Source organism: Thrips palmi, unplaced genomic scaffold (assembly GCF_012932325.1).
Source record: "Thrips palmi isolate BJ-2018 unplaced genomic scaffold, TpBJ-2018v1 HiC_scaffold_12, whole genome shotgun sequence".
NCBI lineage: Eukaryota > Metazoa > Arthropoda > Insecta > Thysanoptera > Thripidae > Thrips > Thrips palmi.
This window is the reverse complement of record NW_023144623.1, coordinates 4207136-4227789: the sequence shown is the minus strand read 5'-3', so window position 1 is coordinate 4227789 and position 20654 is coordinate 4207136. Positions and strand designations below refer to the sequence as shown.

General features: G+C 46.6%; 2 protein-coding genes across 2 annotated transcripts; one reads left to right on the top strand and one right to left on the bottom strand.

Moving 5' to 3' along the window:
- Positions 1–2307: 2307 nt before the first annotated feature.
- Positions 2308–9417, top strand: LOC117640308 (zinc finger protein 26-like). The gene is made up of 2 exons (XM_034376710.1): positions 2308–2531; positions 7296–9417. The coding sequence occupies exon 2, from the start codon at positions 7490–7492 to the stop codon at positions 9056–9058; it is 1569 nt and encodes a 522-aa protein (XP_034232601.1). The 5' UTR covers positions 2308–2531; positions 7296–7489; the 3' UTR covers positions 9059–9417.
- Positions 9418–14440: 5023 nt separating this feature from the next.
- LOC117640034 (NAD-dependent protein deacylase sirtuin-5, mitochondrial-like) lies at positions 14441–18036 on the bottom strand. Its single transcript, XM_034376225.1, has 6 exons — positions 18022–18036; positions 17491–17757; positions 17140–17354; positions 16901–17043; positions 15918–16068; positions 14441–14879 (listed from the first exon to the last, which is right to left on the bottom strand). Exons 2-6 carry the CDS (start codon positions 17746–17748, stop codon positions 14822–14824), a joined length of 825 nt encoding a protein of 274 aa, XP_034232116.1. The 5' UTR covers positions 17749–17757; positions 18022–18036; the 3' UTR covers positions 14441–14821.
- Positions 18037–20654: the final 2618 nt, after the last annotated feature.

Here is a 20654-nt window from a genome sequence, read left to right as displayed (position 1 = left end):
TAGGCAACCCATGGTACCCCGGACCACGACGGGCCACAGCCTTGCTGGGCGTGAACAGCGCTACCGCATCGCAAGACACCTCACATAACGTCTGCATTTTACTCCCCAAAAATTAATGCCAATGTATTGCACTGTGTGCCAGTATAAGAAAAAAATAACAGGAAAAGTAGCGATAAACATCGGCAACTTTGGCCCGTCCCGTACATTAACAAGGTAGGTTTACGCCAGACCGCGTCTTGTCGTAACAGGCTTCGCGATGTCTCGCTGCCTGTTTCTCCAATCCGCGCCTGGCGTAAGTACCTACCTTGGCCTGCGGCGCTAGCCTGCCTGCGGCAGGCAATGGCTTGTCCATTGTTGGTTATTTTTTAACTTGTTGAATGCTGGGGGGCTCCGCCCCCCAGACCCCCCTACATTATAAATAGAGTTGTTTTATCTTCAGATAACACGATCTTGACCCTTGTCACTTTTTAACTTGTCGAGGCTGGGGGGCTCCGCCCCCCAGACCCCCCTTTCTCCAAGACAGAAGTGATCTATCTGCGGAAAACTCGATTTTTCGCCGTTTTCTAGGTGTTTTTTGGCTATAAAAACTGAACCAGAGCTAGGGTAGTGAAATTTCGCGTGTGCCGAGCCAAGGACATACCCAAGGAGTGTGCAAAATCTCACCGAGATCGGCCGAGCCGTTCAGGAGGAGTAGTGCGGACACACAGACACGCAGACAGACAGACAGAAAAAACTTTTCAACCCCACTGGAGTAACAGGCTTCGCTATCGCTCAGCCAACAAATGTGTTAATTTCGCCTTTGTTTAACCCTGACGGGTTTGAACCTGAGTCTGGGGTCGAAATAGATGTTATTTTCGTCATCAGCGCCCTCAAAAACATCAGAAACAATGCAAAAACTCGGATAAAAAGAATGTTCATAATATACCCCACTGGGATTTGAACCCGGATCCAAACTTCTCCGATTCGCTTGAAACTGGCACCGTTGGTTTTGTTTCGTCGCCCCGATTCCAAAAATACTACTACATGCCCTGCCAGCTGTATCCGTTGCCGAAATCCTCCTCGACCCCATGTAGACCATGATGCACCTGCAGCAGCGCCCCCGGGGCTCGGATCGGATTTGCTGCCACCGGGCGGTTCTTAGGGTCACCCAAGGAGGCTGCATGCCAAATTTGGTCAAGATCGGACCACGGGAAGTCCTCGGACGAACGAACGAACGGACGAACGAACGGACGCACAGCAGGGATCATACTACAGTCTTCATCGGCAAAGAGTCGACCGGCAAAGAGTCGACTTTGTGCGACGGTCCCCGCTTATGCGGCGGGGGCGAGCTCGGGCCACAATGGTTTTATGGCCCTCCCGAGCTCGGAGCACTACCGGATCTTTTATCTACCAACATGTGCTGTTCGGTTTTCGTGTCGGCAAAGAGTCGAAGTCCGGTCCCGATCCGTCGACTCTTTGCCGATGAAGACTGTATATGCCCGTCCCTCCGTCATTTTTTTTACAAAAAATAAACGGGACGGGCCAAAAATGGACGTGAAAGCATTGTTGGGGACATTAAATTAATATTCACATCTATTTTTCTGTTGTATTTATTAACCAGAGGCCTTATTTGAATGATTGGTTTGAATTGAGCGCATGAATTATTTCAACCATTTTGAATTTCCCGCCATTTTTATTCCTAGTTAGGAGACATTCGTTATGATGTTTTCGTGTTTTATATTCACGCTTCATGGAGCGTTCTCATTTAGCGTAGAAAGTTTTTGTTTTGTTGTGATGATTTTCTTTTATTTTGAAGTCTTTTGATAATGTAAACGGCAAGTTTCACATTTTTTGAACACACTTATTAACTTTGCAGTAGAATCTATGCACGAAACTGCGCATGCGTTTCAAAATACGCGAATTTGTGCGCTAATACGTACGAAAATGTGCTTTATTCCGCATGAAATTCGTGCGTTTTAAATCGCATGCATCGTGCTTATGCTCGCAGAGGTAAAATCCGAGCGCTGCTTCGACTTGCGATCACTTCGGTTTGTGTACCGATGTCTGGCAAGAATGTAGTCAAACAGTCAGGAACCAGATGAACGCCACATAACGGCCGTCACCGTGAAAGACCTGAACCCTGATTGGTCGCAAGAGTACGTGTGGACGAAGTTCACAGCAGTGGCCGCTAGGTGGCGCGCGCAGCTGGTTCCTGCATTTTGATTACTCATGTTCTTCACTCCGTTCTGTAGCCGGTCGTTTGGTTCGGCCGCTTGCCGGCCCGAGCGTCGCGCATCGCGTCGCCACACTGTTGCCACGCCACCTCCTGGCAAGGCGAGTGGTCGGATCGGGGAGACCCGAACGCAACGCGCGCGGTCTCCCAGCAAGCATTCCGACACGGACGCCGACCACATGAGTGGGAGTCCAGCAGCCTTAGTGCCAGTTGGCCGCACGAGACACGACGCGCAGTACGGGCGCGCTGGAAGAAAGCACAGAAGCCGACCTGCGATGAAACGCGCTGCTGCGGACGCATAGCGAGCACAGCACACATAGTGGGTATACACACTAAATTCCTTTAGACTTTTTGTCCCTCACTATGACCGTATTCGTAAATTCGAAAGTTAAGTGCAAATTTGCGCATAAGGTAGGAACAGTTTTATGAACATCTAAGTAGAAAATGGATGTCCGAGTCCCATAGAGAGTCCCAGTGCGAGAGAGATGCAAGATGTGCTCGCTCGTCGAGCGTCGATCACACCGGTCCACCGGCCGGTGGCGGCAAGAATAAAGGGCAAGGACAGCGTTTCTCAACCGTTTTCGGTTCGCGACCCCAAATTTGTAGCGAAAAATTTCCGCGACCCCCAGGAAAAATTTCGTGACCCCACGTGACCCCTCCTTTAGCATGCCTTTGATACAAAGTGCGATAATCCACCTTAGTTTCGAAGCAGTATTGCAGCAAAAATGATCAAAACGGTCACAAATGTCTTTGAAAAATCGTGTTTTGGGCCGACTTTAGGCATCCACTGCGTCTGATCCGAGGCGGTACTTCGTCCTCCCTCAACGGGCAGTTGGTCTTTAGACCTTTCTTTAGCATGCCTTTGTTACGGAGTGCGATTATCTGCCTTAATTTGGGAGCAGTATTGCCGCAATATTGATCAAAACGGTCACAATTGTCTGTGAAAAATCGTGTTTTGGGCTGACTTTAAGCAGCAACTGCGTCTGATCTAAGGCGGTATTTCATCCTCCCTCAACGGGAAATTGGTCTTTGGACCTTCCTTTAGCATGCCTTTGTTACGGAGTGCGATTATCTGCCTTAGTTTGGGAGCAGTATTGCCGCAAAGTTGATCAAAACGGTCACAAATGTCTGAAAAATCGTGTATTGATCAACTTTGCGGCAATACTGCTCCCAAACTAAGGCAGATAATCGCACTCCGTAACAAAGGCATGCTAAAGGAAGGTCCAAAGACCAATTTCCCGTTGAGGGAGGATGAAATACCGCCTTAGATCAGACGCAGTTGCTGCTTAAAGTCAGCCCAAAACACGATTTTTCACAGACAATTGTGACCGTTTTGATCAATATTGCGGCAATACTGCTCCCAAATTAAGGCAGATAATCGCACTCCGTAACAAAGGCATGCTAAAGAAAGGTCTAAAGACCAACTGCCCGTTGAGGGAGGACGAAGTACCGCCTCGGATCAGACGCAGTGGATGCCTAAAGTCGGCCCAAAACACGATTTTTCAAAGACATTTGTGACCGTTTTGATCAACTTAAAAGTTGTTCCCGCCAGTGCTCGCCAGCACCTTTGGCCCAAAAATGGTATTGCAATTACGTGTATTACGCGTAATACACAGTTTTTGTGTACAGGGTATTACACGAGTGTTTACCCCCTCGCAGCACACGGCAAAAGTACCGCCTGGGATTCCCAGGCGCATCATGGGGAAAAGGGCCTATTTTCCAGGCACCGCCTGGGAATCCCAGGCGGTGCTTTTGCCGTGCAAGGTCTAAAAAACGCTAACGCTAACGCTAACGTGGAAGCAGATGACATTCTAATGAAAATGTTTATTTTAATGTATGCTTGTTTATCACTTCATTCACCAAAATTGACAACTTTCGACTCCTTTCTCCCGATACAGCTGCCGGGCCCTTTCACGTTTACGCTCTCGTTGTGCTTCCTGGGGGCCATAGCTTAGGCCAATAATTGCCGCTTCGCCTGCTTCTTCCCACATATCTTAGCTGTTACACTTCACACGTGCAACGCGCTCCTTCAGGCCAGCCGGCGACACTGTTGTTGTTTTGCGGTGCGGGGCCCCCGCTCCCCTCGCCTCCAGCGGCATGCGGCGTCGCCGGCGGCGGGGCCACCAGGCGAGTGGGGAGTGGAGGCTCGTGGCGGGCACTATCTGCAGGGCCGAACTCTTTACCAAATTTAATCTTTGTCCAGCCCTAAAGGGTAAAAACTGGGGGCTTTTATTAAAGCTAGAGACATATACTATCAAATGGATAGGTTATCGGAAAACATCAGGGCAGGAAATATTTGCATTCTCCTTGCAAAGTCGTCAGATACCCTTTCTGACCATGGTCGGTTAGTCGACGTCACCGCCTGCTAACGGCCTGAGGACGTCCAACTTTGTAAGGAGAATGCAAATATTTCCTGCCCTGATGTTTTCCAATAACCTTTCCATTTGATAGTATATGCCTCTAGCTTTAATAAAAGCCCCCATTTTTTACCCTTTAGAGCTTAACAAAGATAAAAAATGGTATACTATGTGGCCCTGCAGTTGGGGCCCGCCGCGGATCTTCGCCAGACACTGCCGTCGACCCCCGCCGCTGCTTCCTTTTTTGTCATTTCCACGTTTAAAACCGTCTAATCCAGGATAAAAGGTGTTCGGTTTACTCAAAAATGTCTTACTGAGTCCGCCTCAATATATATTTTTGCTTACATATCATTTAATTCTGAGTATTTTCGTTTCTTCAAACTACTACCGACCATGGTCAGAACGCCAGACCCAGCGTCCGTTCCCGAGCCGAAGGCATTTCTAGTTCTCCTGGGGCCACGCTGCATCCTACATCGGTATCGGCCGAGCGAAGCCGACCTAGCTCCGAAGGCGATACGAGCTGAGCAGGCCACGCTTCGGCCCTGCTTGAGAGCCGAGCCGAGCCGGCCGAGCCTTGCCTAGGCCTGCTACGCAGCACGCCGCGCCACTGCGCCCGGGGGAGGGGGGAGGGGGGGCAGGCCCCATGCCCTTTTCCGGCCCAGGCCGGCTTCACGCACGCACAGACGCACAGACGCACGCATGGTCCCGCCCCGCCTCAAGACTATCTCGAGAGTAAAAGCAAGCTGACACCTTCATTACAATTGTATAGCTTGCTTTAGCTTTAGCAACGGTGTCATCTGCTAAAAAAGGCGACCTGAGAAAACAGGGGTCACGTCTCCCTCTCCGCAGGTCGCCGGGTGCGTGTGGCGTGTCCAGGAACTACGGTGCGCTAGCCCCTGTGGCGTGAGTTTCTCGAATTCAGTCCTCTCCTTAGACTTAAAATGTTGAAATTATCGTTCAACTTGGGCATGTATAATTAAATTGATGATCAATCAGTGAGTGGTAGAAAAACTTAGACACAACACACAAGCAGGGAGTGACACTTTTCATTCATCCGCATATGTGCTGCAATTACTTCCTGTAGGGCAGTAGGGCAAGTAGTGCGTGGGCGTGCGCAAGGATATCCGTAATGGTCTGTCAAGTTAAGAACGCGCGTCGGACGCGCGTACGCGCGTACGCGCGTCTGGCTGCGAGTGGAGGACTTTTGATCCATGCATTGCATTAAAGTTGTTCAACCCGTACCTTTTTGGAAACGGGAGATGCCACGGATTCTCGTATTACAAATAAAAGCGTGCATAGACGAATTACAAGGTTTCAAGTGACACAGGAACGGTCACACATCTCGGGCTGCATCCGGATAAATTGATTGTCGGGCTCCCATCCCTATCCCTTCCACTCGTTTGCAAATCAAAACTAGGAAATTCAGGAAATTGTTAATGACATGGATGGATTGGAGCATTTTGATGACGCGACAGTAGGTAAGGTTATGGTGGTATTATTTGCTCGCTAATGGGTTGTACACATATAATCTATTTCCCATCTAACGTACTTTGGAACATCTTGTCACACACAGGGTTCAATCAATGGAAGACAAAAAGGAAAGTAGAATGGAAACCGTCAACAATTCACCAAAATACTGATTTTTTAACTAAACAGCTAGTTGTTATGAAGGGAACTTCCCAGACTCAGGCGACCAGCTGCTCAGAATTGTTGCGACCGTTCCTGTGTCACTTGAAACCTTGTAATTCGTCTATGCACGCTTTTATTTGCATTACGAGAATCCGTGGCATCTCCCGTTTCCAAAAAGGTACGGGTTGAACAACTTAAATGCAATGCATGGATCAAAAGTCCTCCAGGGTCGCTAGCCGCAGCCGAACGCGCGTACGCGCGTACGCGCGTCTGACGCGCGTCCTTAACTTGACAGACCATAACAGACAGTTGAAAGAAATGACAACATGGCGGGAATATTCAAATATGTCAGAAGGATTATGCACACTAAACATGCAAAATATTTACAACACAAAAATGTGCTTTTTCATGTGACATCGTAACCCGTAAATCGATTATATGACCATTTTGACTCGTATCAGCCCCGTTGAGTGTGTACTCGGAGCACGCAGAGCAATGAGCTCTTACTTTTCAGTGCTGCTCGAGTAATTCATACTATGAAAACTGTTTTCATAGCATGACATCTCAGCGTGGGAAGGGAGAAATATCTTAGAATCGCTGCAACACTGTAAATCCAAAAGCAATACTTTTAGTACCTTTTTTGGCGATACAATTGAGAATCGCCAATAAACGGCCTTACGGAAAAGGATTGCCTTCAAAACAGCGATACACAAATGTGATACTTTGAAGTATCGCCACGATTTGGCAATAAACGCCAAATTTTGGCGATACTTCTGTGTATCGCCGTTCTGAAGGCAATACTTTTCCGTAAGGCCGTTTATTGGCGATACTCAACTGTATCGCCAAAAAATGTACTCAAGTATCGCCTTTGCATTTGCAGTGAACATCGAGTACGCACATCACTGTGATCGATCACAGTGATGTGCGCACTCTATGTGGCCGATTCTAATCCTCAAGTCGAAAGTTAAATCACGATGGCCCATTGCAGTCCATGCGAAACTGGCACCAACATGCGACCACGTTGCAGCGCCATGCCATCGAATCGCTCCTAGGCACCTTACCCTGCTATATGCGTCGCAATGTGTTTCCTGTTTCAGGTAGCATCACTAACCGCCTTCGGACGCCGAAACTGGAAGTGCACGTCTCGGTGAATGCCGGGGAAAAGTCTCACGAGTGCTCAGTTTGCGAGAGGAAGTTGAGCCGAAAAGGGAAGCCTGGACACTCATCCTAAAATCCACACTGGGGATCCTCCCCAGTTTTCTCCCCTTTTCAGTGCTCAGTTTGCAATAAGATGTTCAGAAAAAGAAGTGACCTGGACCCTCATCTTAGAACCCATACCGGGGAGAATCATTTTGAGTGCACGGTTTGCAATAAGAAGTTTACTAGTAAACAGTACCTCGGAATCCATCAAAGAATCCATACAGGGGAGAAGCCAGTCAAGTGCCCAGTTTGCAATAGGAACTTCCGTCAACGAGGTCATCTCACGACGCATCTTAGAACCCATACAGGGGAAAAGCCTTTCGAGTGCACAGTATGTAAAAAGAAGTTTAATGACCGACGAGATCTCAGTTCCCACTTTAGAATCCATACAGGAGAGAAGCCTTTCGAGTGCTCACTTTGTTTTAAGAAGTTTAATCAACAAAGTAATCTCAGAACTCATCTAAGAACACACACAGGGGAGAAGCCTTTCCAGTGTACTGTTTGCAGTAAGAAGTATGCCGAATCAGGTGCACTTCGAGTTCATCTTAGAACCCATACAGGAGAGAAACCTTATAAGTGCACACTTTGCAACAAAATGTACAGGTCAGGAAATAGCTTGAAATTTCATCTTAGAACCCACTCGAAGGAGAAGCCTTTCGAGTGCAATGTTTGCAACAAGAAGCTCTGTTCAGGGCAAAGTCTTCAAATCCATCTTCGAATGCATACAGGAGAGAAGCCTTTTGAGTGCCTAGTTTGCAACAAGAAGTTTAGTTATGCGGAAAGTCTTCGAAGTCATGTTGAAACCCATACCGGGGAGAAGCCTTATGAGTGCACAGTTTGCAATCAGAACTTCAGTACCCGAAGTGTTCTCAGGGCTCATCTGAGAACCCACACGGGCGAGAAGCCTTTCGAGTGCACAGTTTGCAACAAGAAGTTCAGCCGCAGAGACGGTCTCAAAGGTCATGTTAGAAGAACCCACATGGGCGAGAAGCCTTTCGAGTGCTCAGTCTGCAAGAAGACATTTGGCGAAGCAGGCAAACTCAAAAAGCATCAAAGAACCCACACAGGAGAAAAGCCATTCCAGTGCACAGTTTGCGATAGAACGTTTTCGGAAGCAGGAAGTCTTAGAATTCATCTTCGAACCCATACAGCGGAGAGGCCTTTTGAGTGCACAATTTGCAATAAGAATTTCAAAAGCAAAAATCCTCTTGTAAAGCATCTGGGAGTCCATACAGGGGAGAAGCCCTTCAAATGCTCAGTTTGTCAGAAGATGTTTCGATTAAAAAGTTACATGAACGCTCACCTTAGAACCCACACAGGGGAGAAGCCTTTCGAGTGCGAAGTTTGCAACGAGAAGTTTTGTAGTAAACAGGCGGTCACTCTCCATCTTAGAAGGCATACAGGAGAGACGCCTTTCCAGTGCACAATTTGCAGTAAGAAGTTCAGCCGAAGAGGTTACCTCCGAACTCATCTCGTAGTCCATACAGGAGAGAAGGCGTTCGAGTGCAGTGTTTGCAACAAGAAGTATGGTCTCAAGCAAACTCTCAAACTGCATCTTCGAACCCACACAGGGGAGAAGCCTTACGTGTGCACAGTTTGCAGGAAGAGGTTTATTCGATCAGGCTATCTAAGAACGCATCTCCAAACCCATTTAACCTGAAACCAAAACTATATTGGGTTCCTGATGAGATGGTCACGCCATGGGAAGGTGCGAAGAAAATCTGAATATGCAAACAAGTGACTCCAGTTTCTTAACATAAGTTCCGCTGCGCATAGAGGTAAAAGAGCAGGATATGCTCCTCCATTTTTCCGTAGATGAGTGCAATATTTGTATTTTCAAGTATAAGCACAGAGTATTCGTCATGTACATTTTGGTATTATTCAACTGAACTTTCGATGAAGGGTTGTGCTGGAGTTCATGAATCCTGAATTTCTGAAATTGAAGATGGACTATGTAATCGATTTTCCATTTACTTACACGTTGCTTAAGAATTTTGATGATTGTCACCTCTAGAATGATTGCAGAGAAATAAAATTTCGTATTTACAACAATTTTTTTGGTTGGTGTGTTCAATCATTACTCAAGATCCTACTTTTCAGATTCAGAAAGAGGTGGTAAGGCCTCTAAATTCTGTTACTTGCCGACAAAGTTAACAAATGTCCGAATCTTCCAAAATGGGCAGGTTTTGAGCGGCCACAGCGTCCAAACCGAGGTGCATAATCTTGACCCTCTGCAGGATATGGATCTGATGGTGTCATGCTTCCAAGACACAGATAACAGAAGTTGACTTCCAATGACGCTGCAAAGTTCGCTAAAGATCCAACAAATGGCATTACGCCATGAGTTCCAGAAAGAAGAAGTAACGCTTGTTCCAGGAACGTGGCATCACGTTCAAATGAATATGAGAAAATGTCACGTTCCTTTGAACATTGTAACATTCGTTTTAATGTGAACGAACTAATTTATGGCTGATTTACACCCAATAGAGTGGGACACAATGCTCAAACGAACGTGACCTTTTGTCACATTCGTTTGAGCGTGACGTCACGTTTCTGGAATGAGAGTGAAGGTCTTCACAGTCTCTTACGATACATGTTCTTTAATAGACTGAAAGGGCTAAAATGGCCAAAATAATGTACATCCTTCGTATATGAAGGATGTAACCAAGTGTTTATTCACTCTGAAAACCTGAAATACTATTTTAGGCCTCACAAAGAAAAGTAGCTTGTCATACCAAAGTACTTGGAGCATAGAGAAGCTTTCAAAGAAAATTTCGTAATTTACGAACTATTCTCCGTATAACGAACTAAACAACCTTACATGTGCTCAAAATACTTCGTAGGGTAAAGTGCCGAACATGGATCGGGGTACCAAAACATGGATCATTTCTGTTTGGGGGTCTATAACTAAAGACCAGGTGACCAGATTCAAATTTCTGTCTTTCCTTGCTTAGACTGGCCCTTTGACTGTTCGATGTGAAGCTGACAAGTTTGTAACTGCGTCTCTCTACTCTTCAGGGTTGCGTTTAGAAAGACACCTAAAACAGGCCCCCGAAAATCGATGGAAAAATGACGTTCAAAAAGGTGATTTTGGCACCCCTGATTCTGGGCCAAGCAACCACCGCAGTCACCTCAAAATTTTTCATCGTGCACTTTGGACAGACTACTTTGATATTTTGGGACTACTGAATGCATACCTTGCTTTGTGTCCGTACGCTGCACTATGATCTAGAATCTCGGAATCGCGGAAAAAATTCCTACGGCCTTGAAATTTTCCTCTAGTAGTTATTTTGGGTCGGGGAATCCGAATCTGACATTAGTTTTGACCTATGGTGACGTGCCTCTGAAAAAAACTGCAAAAAAAGCTGAAAAAGACTAAAAATTGAGAAAATATTGCTGTATAAGACAATTGAAGTCGGGTAAAGAGCTGCTGGCACTAGTATGGAGGTCTGGGACCTTTACTTCGTAAAAAGAAGAAGGGGTGTGCAAGATATAACACAACGATGAAGCGGCTTTACTCTGCCATTCAAATTTTTTTTTATTAAATATTTGAATTTACCACACGATTTACCACAACCAGTTGAATTTCATTCAATGTACCGTATTTACACGCATATAACCCGCACTTTTTTACCTCGTTTTGACACCTCCAAAACCCGCTGCGGGTTATATGCGTGTGCGGGTTATATGAGTGCACAAAGGTGAAAAATCGTATTTAAGCGCTCTAACTACCGGGGAGTGGAGCGGGGAGGGTGGGGCGAGGTAGAGTGTGCGAAGCTAGCGCTAGAGTTGTGAACTACGGTCATTTGGCGGCTGCAATAATGACAACGAATACAATTTCCAATAAAATGTAATACTGGCAATAGTCGTAGAAACCACTGAATAATGGGCAGAAATATAAAAATACGACGGTGCTGCCCTCTGTCGGTTCGTGGCGGCCCGCGCCGCCAGTTCAAACAGGGGGTAGCCGTCATCCTTGTACCCTGTCGCGGGTGCGGGTTATATTCGTCAACAAACGATTTTTCACCTTTTTGGACACTCTAAAACCCGCTGCGGGTTATATGCGTGTGCGGGTTATATGCGTGTAAATACGGTATAAAACGAAACAAAATGTACAGAAAAAATCCGAAAAAATGTCTTAAACAAAATGTAAAACACAAAGCGACAAAAACACATTTTGTCTTGTCACTTTAAAAATGTAATTTAACTAGTTTCAGAACGCGAAAGTTATACAAAAAGGCACATTCCTTAATTTACTTTTGGAATAAAACTGAGCTCTTTCCATTTCTTCTAAACTGCTTTTCTGAGAGTGAGAATTGTGCCGCATTTTCCTTGATACCTCGCATCATGTTCATACATCACTGCGAAAAAGTTGCAACCAGCCTCCATTTGCTCCCTGCAGACTCACTTCTGATGTCCCTGGGTTCATTTTCGGTTTCACGTTTCTCAATCTCGGCATTTTTCTGCCTATTTTCTGAGCTTTTAAGCCCACTTCCGGTGATTTTGAGTTCACTTCCGGTATGAACTAAGAGTAAATATATGTCCTTGATAGCACTTTTGAAGCCCGTTCGTTCCATATATGTATGTGTCCATGAGTCCTAAAGCAGGCACGGACGGAATTTTGTCTTTAAAAAGCTTAAAAAAACCATGTTTGAGGGCTGTAAAATCGCGGGGTCGCAGGTGGTCGCAGCATTTGCCGATGGATTATCAAACTATGGTGACCGGACTACTGAAAACTGACCACCAGAACCCAGCCAAACCCAGCCATTTTGATCCCGGCTCTCGGAAAAATTCGAATTTTAACAATTTTGCCAAATTGTGTAAAGAAGTTTTCTGGCTTTGCCATTAATCCGAGAATGACACATAAAAAAACACCGTAAAGTGCAAAAAAAAGCCTGAAAAAAGACCTTTAAAATGGTATACAGGGTTTGTGGGTTCGAACCCGCCTTCCCCGGGAAATCGAGGACGGACGGAACCTCAACGAAGAACGTCAACAAACGTCCAGTCAATTTGACAAATTTGTCAACTTTGGGAGCCTCCCATTAGTCGGAGGCGACCGACCGAGGTGTTTCTTGACTTGATTCTTGTCAGATGGACATTCAAGGATAGTTTAAGCCACACGGGAGCCAAATCAGAGCACTTTCGTTTTTCTGAATTTTTTCCGCGTTTTCGGGATTCTAGATCATAGTGCGCTGGTGGGGTGATCCATGATTGGACCACCCTAACCTAACCTTAGCAAAATTAGCCATATTTTCTTGTCCTCACAACTTCCAAAGTAATCGAGTTAGAGGTACCATTTTTGGTAGCCATATGACCAGTAAGGTAAACATCAATATTAGATTCAAAAATAGTAGTCAACCCATACTTAATTTCGATCAAGAGAAGATTATTTAAAAAGTGATCCATGTTTGTTAACCTTACCCTAAGTTAATTTTTAAGCGTGTCTACATTTCGTCGTGCCTACATTTCGTCTCCAATCACCACCGGTGTCAAAATGGGGCTTAAGGTAATATTTAAACTTAGTTTTGATAAAAGTTGCTTTTTTAGCTGTTAGTTTGAGTGCCTGGCACACGACTTGCAAAGATTTTCCCTGTCCTCCATCTTCAAAATAACCTCATTTCCACTGATGGTATATGTTGTGATCCGGGCTAGTATCGCAAGGGGACAAGCACCACTGGGTTTTTTCCAAAATGATTGAGTTTTTCGATCACGATGAGCGTGAAGCTTAAACCCGCTTAAAAAATTTATTTCTGTGGTACGGACACTGTACAAGAGTCGCGCAAGGAAACACGGTAAAAAGTACGCACGGGACAAGTGTCTCCCGGGCATGCACGGATCCAGTGGGGGGGGGGGGGGCGTCCCTGGATCCTTCCTTGCCCCCGGGAATTTACCTATATTCCTGAGAATCCTAGGAGATTTTTCTGACATTGACCGATGTTCCTGGGAATCCCAGGAGATGTTTCCACCGTGCGGAACGCCCGTACTTGTTCTGTGTGAACTCATGAATCGGTCGAAAGTAAGTACGAAGGTTCCATTTTCGGCAAATACGGAACGGTCCAGACAGTCTCACAGTAAATGTCTTACGGTGAAAGGCTGCACCAACATAATATGGTGGAGATTTTCTCCATAATACCAACGAAATTCGTCAAAATCTCTATAAGGTACAGTGAATTCTCAATGGTATGTTACGAAGTCAGCTGCACCACCATAATATGGAACATTTTCACCATAATATGGAGAATCTTCACTGTAGAACATTTAGAGTGCTTAACCACACTGAGAGTGTACTGGGCGATGACCAGAAGGGTCTATTTCAGGGGTCTCAGACTGGCGGCAAACCCGGGGCCGGACTAGGAAAAAGAGAGAGATAGAAGATCGGAGCGCGTCGCGTCGGCTAGGGAGGTGTGAAGCTCGAGCCGGCCGGCCAGCGGCAGTCCGCAGCCGGCTGAGCGGACTCCCCGACACGGAACACTGTCTTTCCTTGTCCCTCACCCATATGACTGTGTGAGTGCGAGAGAGATAGACACACTGCCTGTCGGTTGACACGCTTGACAGCAGCGAGACGAGCGGCGACGAGCCAGCCACCGACGCCGGCCCAGGGCGTCGCTCGGCGAACGCCGAACATCGTTCGGCACCGGCCCACCCGGGGCCGGGCACCGAGCAGCCGGGGCCGGATCCGGCCCGCGGGCCGCCACTCTGAGACCCCTGGTCTATTTCGATCTCATTTGTTTGAATACAGATTTTAGCCATCAGTCACTCGGCCTTTCTCCGTGTCGTCTGCTAGCGCCAGCTGGGAGGCAGCCCCAGCCAGCGAAGCGCTGACAGACGCAACGCGAATGACGGCACACGGTGCAACACCGTTGCTAGCCAGGGGTACAGGCCCCCTTTCATTTTCTCACTTTTGTTTCTTTGTCTTACCCGGACGGGAAGTGCGAAAAAAGGTGGAACATATAGCAGTCAATGCTCTTCAGTCGTATTTTTAAACATGTCCTCCAGAATCTCGTGAGGACTTGGAACTTGGAAAAGGGAAACACAAACCCAGTTCAGTTTTAGACGTTTTCCATTTTCATTTGAATGCTTTAACATAAGTCTATGGCTAGTAACAAAACGTGTCCGCGGAAATTTTAAGTGAATAGCTCAGTATTTTACAAACTTGTCCACGACTAAAACGACTAAATAAATAAAAATATTAATTTAACAAAGCGCACTGATCTGACTCCCTAAGCATGACATATCGTTAGGACATCTTTACCACTTGAAAGCAGTCAGCTGAAAACGGACAGAAACTGTTGCAGTGCACAGCTAGCTGTAGAGAATAAATACGACAAATTGGATAAAGTAAACCTTAACTAAAATTAAAATGAGTACAGTCCTCCGCACCCTCCACCCACTTTTGTCGGCCTCTTGCTCCACTTGAAAGCCTTCAGACTGAAAGTGCCTCTGGGACGGTTGTACCGCACGGACCTTTGAAATAAAACGACCTGCAACATGTAAAAAAGTACAGGGTCAGTTGCTAACCGAGTCCACTCATTATCTTCTAGTCCACCGCTACGACTAGGCCAAGGACGGCTCACTACGCAAGCTGACATAGGTAACACTATGAACTTTAACGCATGGAAAGTACAGTCCACGCGTGCTGCACCACCCCCACCGAGGCTCTCTACCCCCACCGCGTGGCGCCGCAGTCCTGGATGGTGCCATCACGCTGTGGCCAGCGGACCGCCGGAAGGGTAGGCAACCCATCGTACTCCGGACCACGACGGGCCACGGCCACGCCGGGCGCGGACGGCACTGAAAAACCAAACGTCGTCTACCGCATCAACTGATGCGGTCAAATGAGTGCCATGTTGGCCGCATCAGTTGGTACGTTTAGTGTGGCCATTGAATGGAAAGACCACACCAATACTGATGCGGCCAAAATGGCGCTCATCTGACCGCTCCAGTGGTGCAGTCTGGGGGGCTACGTTTTGTTTTTCAGTGAGGGCCAACGCAAACGGCCTCACACCGAACCTCGGCCGCTTTCAGAATGATAGCCTTAGGTGGCTCGCGAACGGTTTGATAAACGTACCATCTGATAAACAACGGTCATACCGGACACACTCTGATTCCTTTATTCAGTATTCAGCCACACCTTGCGCTAATTGCGATTTGAGAACAATACTGCCAGGTCAGGTCACCAGTATCAAATGCAGGTTTAAAAAGTACCTCCCCCTCCAAAAAAAAAAACATACAAGTAGTCAAATCACGTATTATGGTATGCATGTTTAGTAGGATTCTGTTGAGACTAGCATCATTATTGTCAGATGAAACACAAATTGTTCTCCAAACCAAGCGGATAATCAGCCCCAAAAACAGGCAAAATTCACAGAATTATTGGTACTGCCCTATTATATTGCAAATATTTACAAATAGAGAAGAAAGTAAACCGAATTTTAAACGTGCGCCTACTCCTTCGATGCCAACTACATCCAATATGTACCTAAAATTAGAAACGTTTCTTTGATCAAACAGGTACTTACAGCAAATCGTGAACAGTGGGTGATTCTTCTATGTTGAACTCCGCCACAGGAATCCCTCGTGCAGCAGCAGAAGGAGCAAATGCAGCAGCTGGGTAAACAACCGATGATGTGCCAATCACCAAGCACAAATCACAGGCTGAAAGGAGGCGTTCTGGAAAATATCGTTAAGAAAACCAAATGAGTCATAAAGCCTGCGTGAACTTTCTAAGAACGCCGAAAGTAGAGAGGTATTTCACTTCACCTAAATGCACAACCATGGGTAAATCTGGGTTGAGTTACATAAATTATTTTTTTATCAAGATTTACAAAAAAAAAAAAAATAGTTGCCTGAACTATATTAACCCTTGAAGAAATACCTCAAAGTGAGCAGCCTTTTCTGTCTACTTTCTAATACATGTTTCAACGATTAAAATAAAAAGCTGTAAGGGCCATGACAAATTATACGATATTCTTTAAAAAGAAAACCGATTCCCTTCTTCACATATTAAACCCGAATCTTTCAAAAGGTTAAATTTATTCTTTTTCTGCTGTATATACCAGCTTTTATTTATTTATTTTCCAAACTGTTCTGACGACTCTAAGGCATAAGCCTCACAAAATGCATTTGGAGCAACTATGTTTTTAAACATCCGTATGTCCTAATTCATAGTATTGTGCATTGTTAGCAAGTTAAATTGTTGGTCTTAATGGAAGGACGCATAAATACACAACAATTTATATCATGGTTATTGGACATTATGAGAGCTAAAGTAAAGATTGCATTACTGGAGAACACCACAGGAAATCATACCACTTCCATTTTACAAAAGACTGAAAATAAATTTAACCATCTACTCGACCGCTAGAGTTCTGTTGGTGATGATCATTCTTCATCATTCTAGGAACCATAAAAATAATCATGACACCAAGTTCAATCCAATCCAACTTCAAGGCGTAATGAGCTGGATTGGTACAGACTAATCTGTGGTCAACGTTAAACATACCAGCTTCAGCCAAGACTCCGCTGTCCAGATTTTCACCAAACCAGACCACATGTGGCCTGAGCAGACCATTGCAAGAACCAGACTGACATCTTGGAAGCTGCTCAGTGGGAATGGAAGAGGAACAACTGTTAACATCCGGCAACCTAAAAAGCATAAAACAGAAAAGAAAATGCTAAAATTGAATACATAACTTCAAATTCCATATTTGATGCAAATTATTGGCAATGCAAAGTTCTTACCCACGCCCCTCAAGAGCTGGACAGATGGGGCTGTCTCTATTCTCACGAACATCTTCACACTTCAGACAGCGAGTCTTCATGAGGGAACCATGCAGCTCCAATACGTTACTTGACCCAGCTTTCAAATGAAGCCCGTCAACATTTTGAGTAACAACATTAAATTGGCGTCCCTCAGCTGTGAGTCGACGTTCAGCTTCAGCTAAGGCAGTATGTGCCTGAAATAAGAAAAAAATAACTTAAGTCAGACTATAATTTGAAAACAAAAAAATTTTAAACCGTGAAGTAAATGGATCTAAACACCGCATTTGAACTCAGTAATCTTTAGTCATGAACATTTTACGGGCCATTTACCTTGTTAGGAGATGCTGCCATCACAACTTCACGGCGGTAATGGTAAAACTCCCAAACTAATGAAGGGTCTCTCTTGAAAGCTGTCGGCGTTGCTAAATCAGTTGCTTGATATTTCCTCCAAAAGCCTCCTGAACCTCGGAATGTAGGGATACCAGATTCAGCTGAGACTCCAGCACCCGTCAAGACTACAATATTTTTTGACTTTTTAAATACTTCATGGAATGCTTTTACATCAGACAAGCAAACACGCTTTGCCATGGTGACTACCTGCAACAGAGAGTGACATAGCAAAATTATTTTTCATCGTGCTTAATAGTATCAGAGCAAAAATAGAGAATTAAGATCATGGACACTGGAAATAAACAAAACAGAAGAGCGACACTCTGGACAGTCTCAAAGAATTGTTAGAGTGTCTACAGATTCTGAATGACTGGCTCAGTATTACAATCCTAGAATAAACAACAGTTTTGCATGAAACAGCACTCCCAGGCAGACTAAAACCTAATTACGACAGATTGTGTAAATACTCACTTTTTTCTGAAAGTTCCGACTTTTTAAAAATCTCCCATACTTCCTATACAGCAAGACAAGAAACGAGCATAACCCAAAAGAGCGCTGTAATCTTGGGAATAAGGAAGAGTGGATCTCGCACTCCGAAACTGTGTGTCCAGGGGTTTGTAAAAATTTTTCTGAAAAATTGCTGAATGAGGGGCAAGCAAGGGAAAGGGGAAATGAACATCAACGGGAAAAAGAGCAGGGCAGGGGGGGGGGAGGCACACAATGGCCAAACACGGTCAGTTTCAAAAAAAATTCTCTTTCGAAAGGGGGCAAAGGAAGTAAGCGGAAAGAATTGGGGAGATGCAAGATATTTGAATCAAGGGAAAAATAAGGCCAAAACATTAAACTGGGCAGAACAGAAGTACGAAAAATGGGCCAAATTATCAAACCCATCACCCCTACTGAAAGAAAAATAAGTAACAAAGAAGAAACCATATTCAACAACTGTTAAAATGTCGTCAACAACCAAACTTCACTAGAAAGTGAGCAAACCACACTGGGCTTTGATACTTTAATCAATTGCCGGAATGGGACGGGGGCGGCTGTCGAGGGGTTACCCACTCCGGGAATCGTGTGTACACTCAGTCCGGGGATCGATCGTAATTTTGCTCAAAATTTTATCGAAAATCTTTTAAGTTTCAATGGAGAGGGATATGTTATGGACACAAAACACTCAAAAGCTAAGAAAAATCTTCAAAAACCTCTCCTTTTATGCAACATTTGTTGAGGAATCGCGGGAATCCGGAATCGTGTGTACGCCCAAGTACCGAGTGGGTAACCCCTCGGCGGCTGTTCCGTTGATATCATCTGCCGAAAGGGCAAGGGGAAGTAGGGCCCCACGCCCCAGGATCAAGCGCAGACGCAGAGGGAAAGAGGGAGGGGGAGGGGGCAAAGGGACAGTTGACCCCTAGACAGCTGCCTGAAACGTACGCAAAAAGCAACACCTTTGCATCGGTAGGTGGGGAAAAAAGCTGCTCCACGCCTCCCCACCCCGTGAGGCAGCTTCTGGATCCGCCGCTGCGAGGAAAGGCCACGACCCGACGGCGGTCTCGGTGCGCAGAGGCGTGCCTAAAGGCGTGCCCGGCCTCCTCTAATCGCTCCGTGTTACCCTAGCATTAACGCCAGCCCCGCCAGCCCCGCCAGGCAGCGGGTTAGGTTTGTCTAGGCCTGGGGCTGCGCCACGCCCTGCCACCGTGCCGCGCCATGCCACGCTCTGACACCGTGCCATGCCCTGCTACCGTGCCACGCCGCACAGTGGGCCAGAAGACAGGTGGAGGCAGGCAAAACCCCGGACGCATTTTGAGCTCCAGGGTCGCTAAATGAGACTGTGACCCCGTGTGACCCCACCAATGGGTTGCTCTCCGAACGAGGAATCCATTGGTGGGGTCACACAATCGGTTCGAGCCATGTTTAGGGACTCTGGAGCTCAAAACGCGTCGGGGGTTTAGGCCGCCGGCGCGGGTCTTCTGGCCCACTGTGCGCCGTGCCGCCGTGCCTCGCCGTGCCGCGTCTCGCCGGGCTCCAACCTCACAATTTCGTGCTCCTCTGCTCGCAAGGACCTCACTCAAGGAGGCCGTGCTAATCCGCCGACGGCTCCTCGGCTTTGGATCAAACTGGAAGGTCGGAGGTTCAAACACCGGCGCCGTTCAATTTGGCGCCCACCTGAAACATGGTCAATGTTTTTGCACAAGAGTTACATCTTCAATAACGGAGCGACAAACAAAATGTCACCTTGCATCAGGCTAGGCGGCCCGGGGGGAGCAGGGGACGACGGGGAAGTCTTCTATTTACCCCGGTTTTACCTCGGCCCTTCCCAGCAACGCGCTGACGGCGCGGAGCATAAAGAGGACCACTTTTTCCAGCGTATGTTCCTCTGGGACGGCCATCCCTGGAGCTGCCGCGGCAGGCCACTCTCTTCATCTCCCAACTGCCTCGTCCTTTCCGTCCGCCTGTCTGTCCGTTTGTCCGTCCGACCGTTCACCAGCTACGCATATGCCTATCCGGCAAGCCCATTGCCTCCAGGGGCGGATCCAGAGGCGGCCAAAACGGGGGGGGAGGGCAAAATAGCACTTTTTGCCTTGTATAGGGGCAAAGCACTTTTGCTACCTTTCATGCATTCGTGCCTGGGCTTTTGGGAGGGAGGGGACAAAAACCCCACTGCCCCCCCCTCTGTCCATTGCAATGCCTATGGTAAGCTTACTTGCCACAAATTTGGCAAGTCGTTTTGAATGCCAAAAATTGGCAAGCTTGGCCCGGAAATACTCCTCAGCTTCCCAAAACTTGGCAAGTTTTTGAAGATTGCCGACCAAAGCTTGCCAAATTTTGGCATTCAAAACGGCTTGCCAAATTTGTGGCAACCAGTTTGCACTGGCACTTTGCAGTGTCTGCGCCTCATTGCCCCCGCTGCAAATATATTCGTAAGTTCACTCGAGATTCACCACACAATGCAGCTTCACCACAGCAAAGCCTTTGGTCGAAAGAAATTTAGAGTGCAATGAGTGCAGGTCTGTCGTCACGCCTGTGTACGTACCCCGGTCTGCCAGCTCGTCTGTCCGTCCCCAGGCTGGCTGCCTGCCCGTCTGTCCGTCCCCAGGCTGGCTGCCTGC

Bases quoted from the DNA above. Each gene is read 5' to 3' on its own strand.
- LOC117640034 (XM_034376225.1), bottom strand. From the start codon at position 17,748: ATGGCAAAGCGTGTTTGCTTGTCTGATGTAAAAGCATTCCATGAAGTA. The intron at 17,355-17,490 runs GTAAATGGCCCG...TTCTTATTTCAG, and splicing joins TGGCAGCATCTCCTAACAAG to GCACATACTGCCTTAGCTGA. The intron at 17,044-17,139 runs GTAAGAACTTTG...TATGCTTTTTAG, and splicing joins CCAGCTCTTGAGGGGCGTGG to GTTGCCGGATGTTAACAGTT.
- LOC117640308 (XM_034376710.1), top strand. From the start codon at position 7,490: ATGTTCAGAAAAAGAAGTGACCTGGACCCTCATCTTAGAACCCATACC.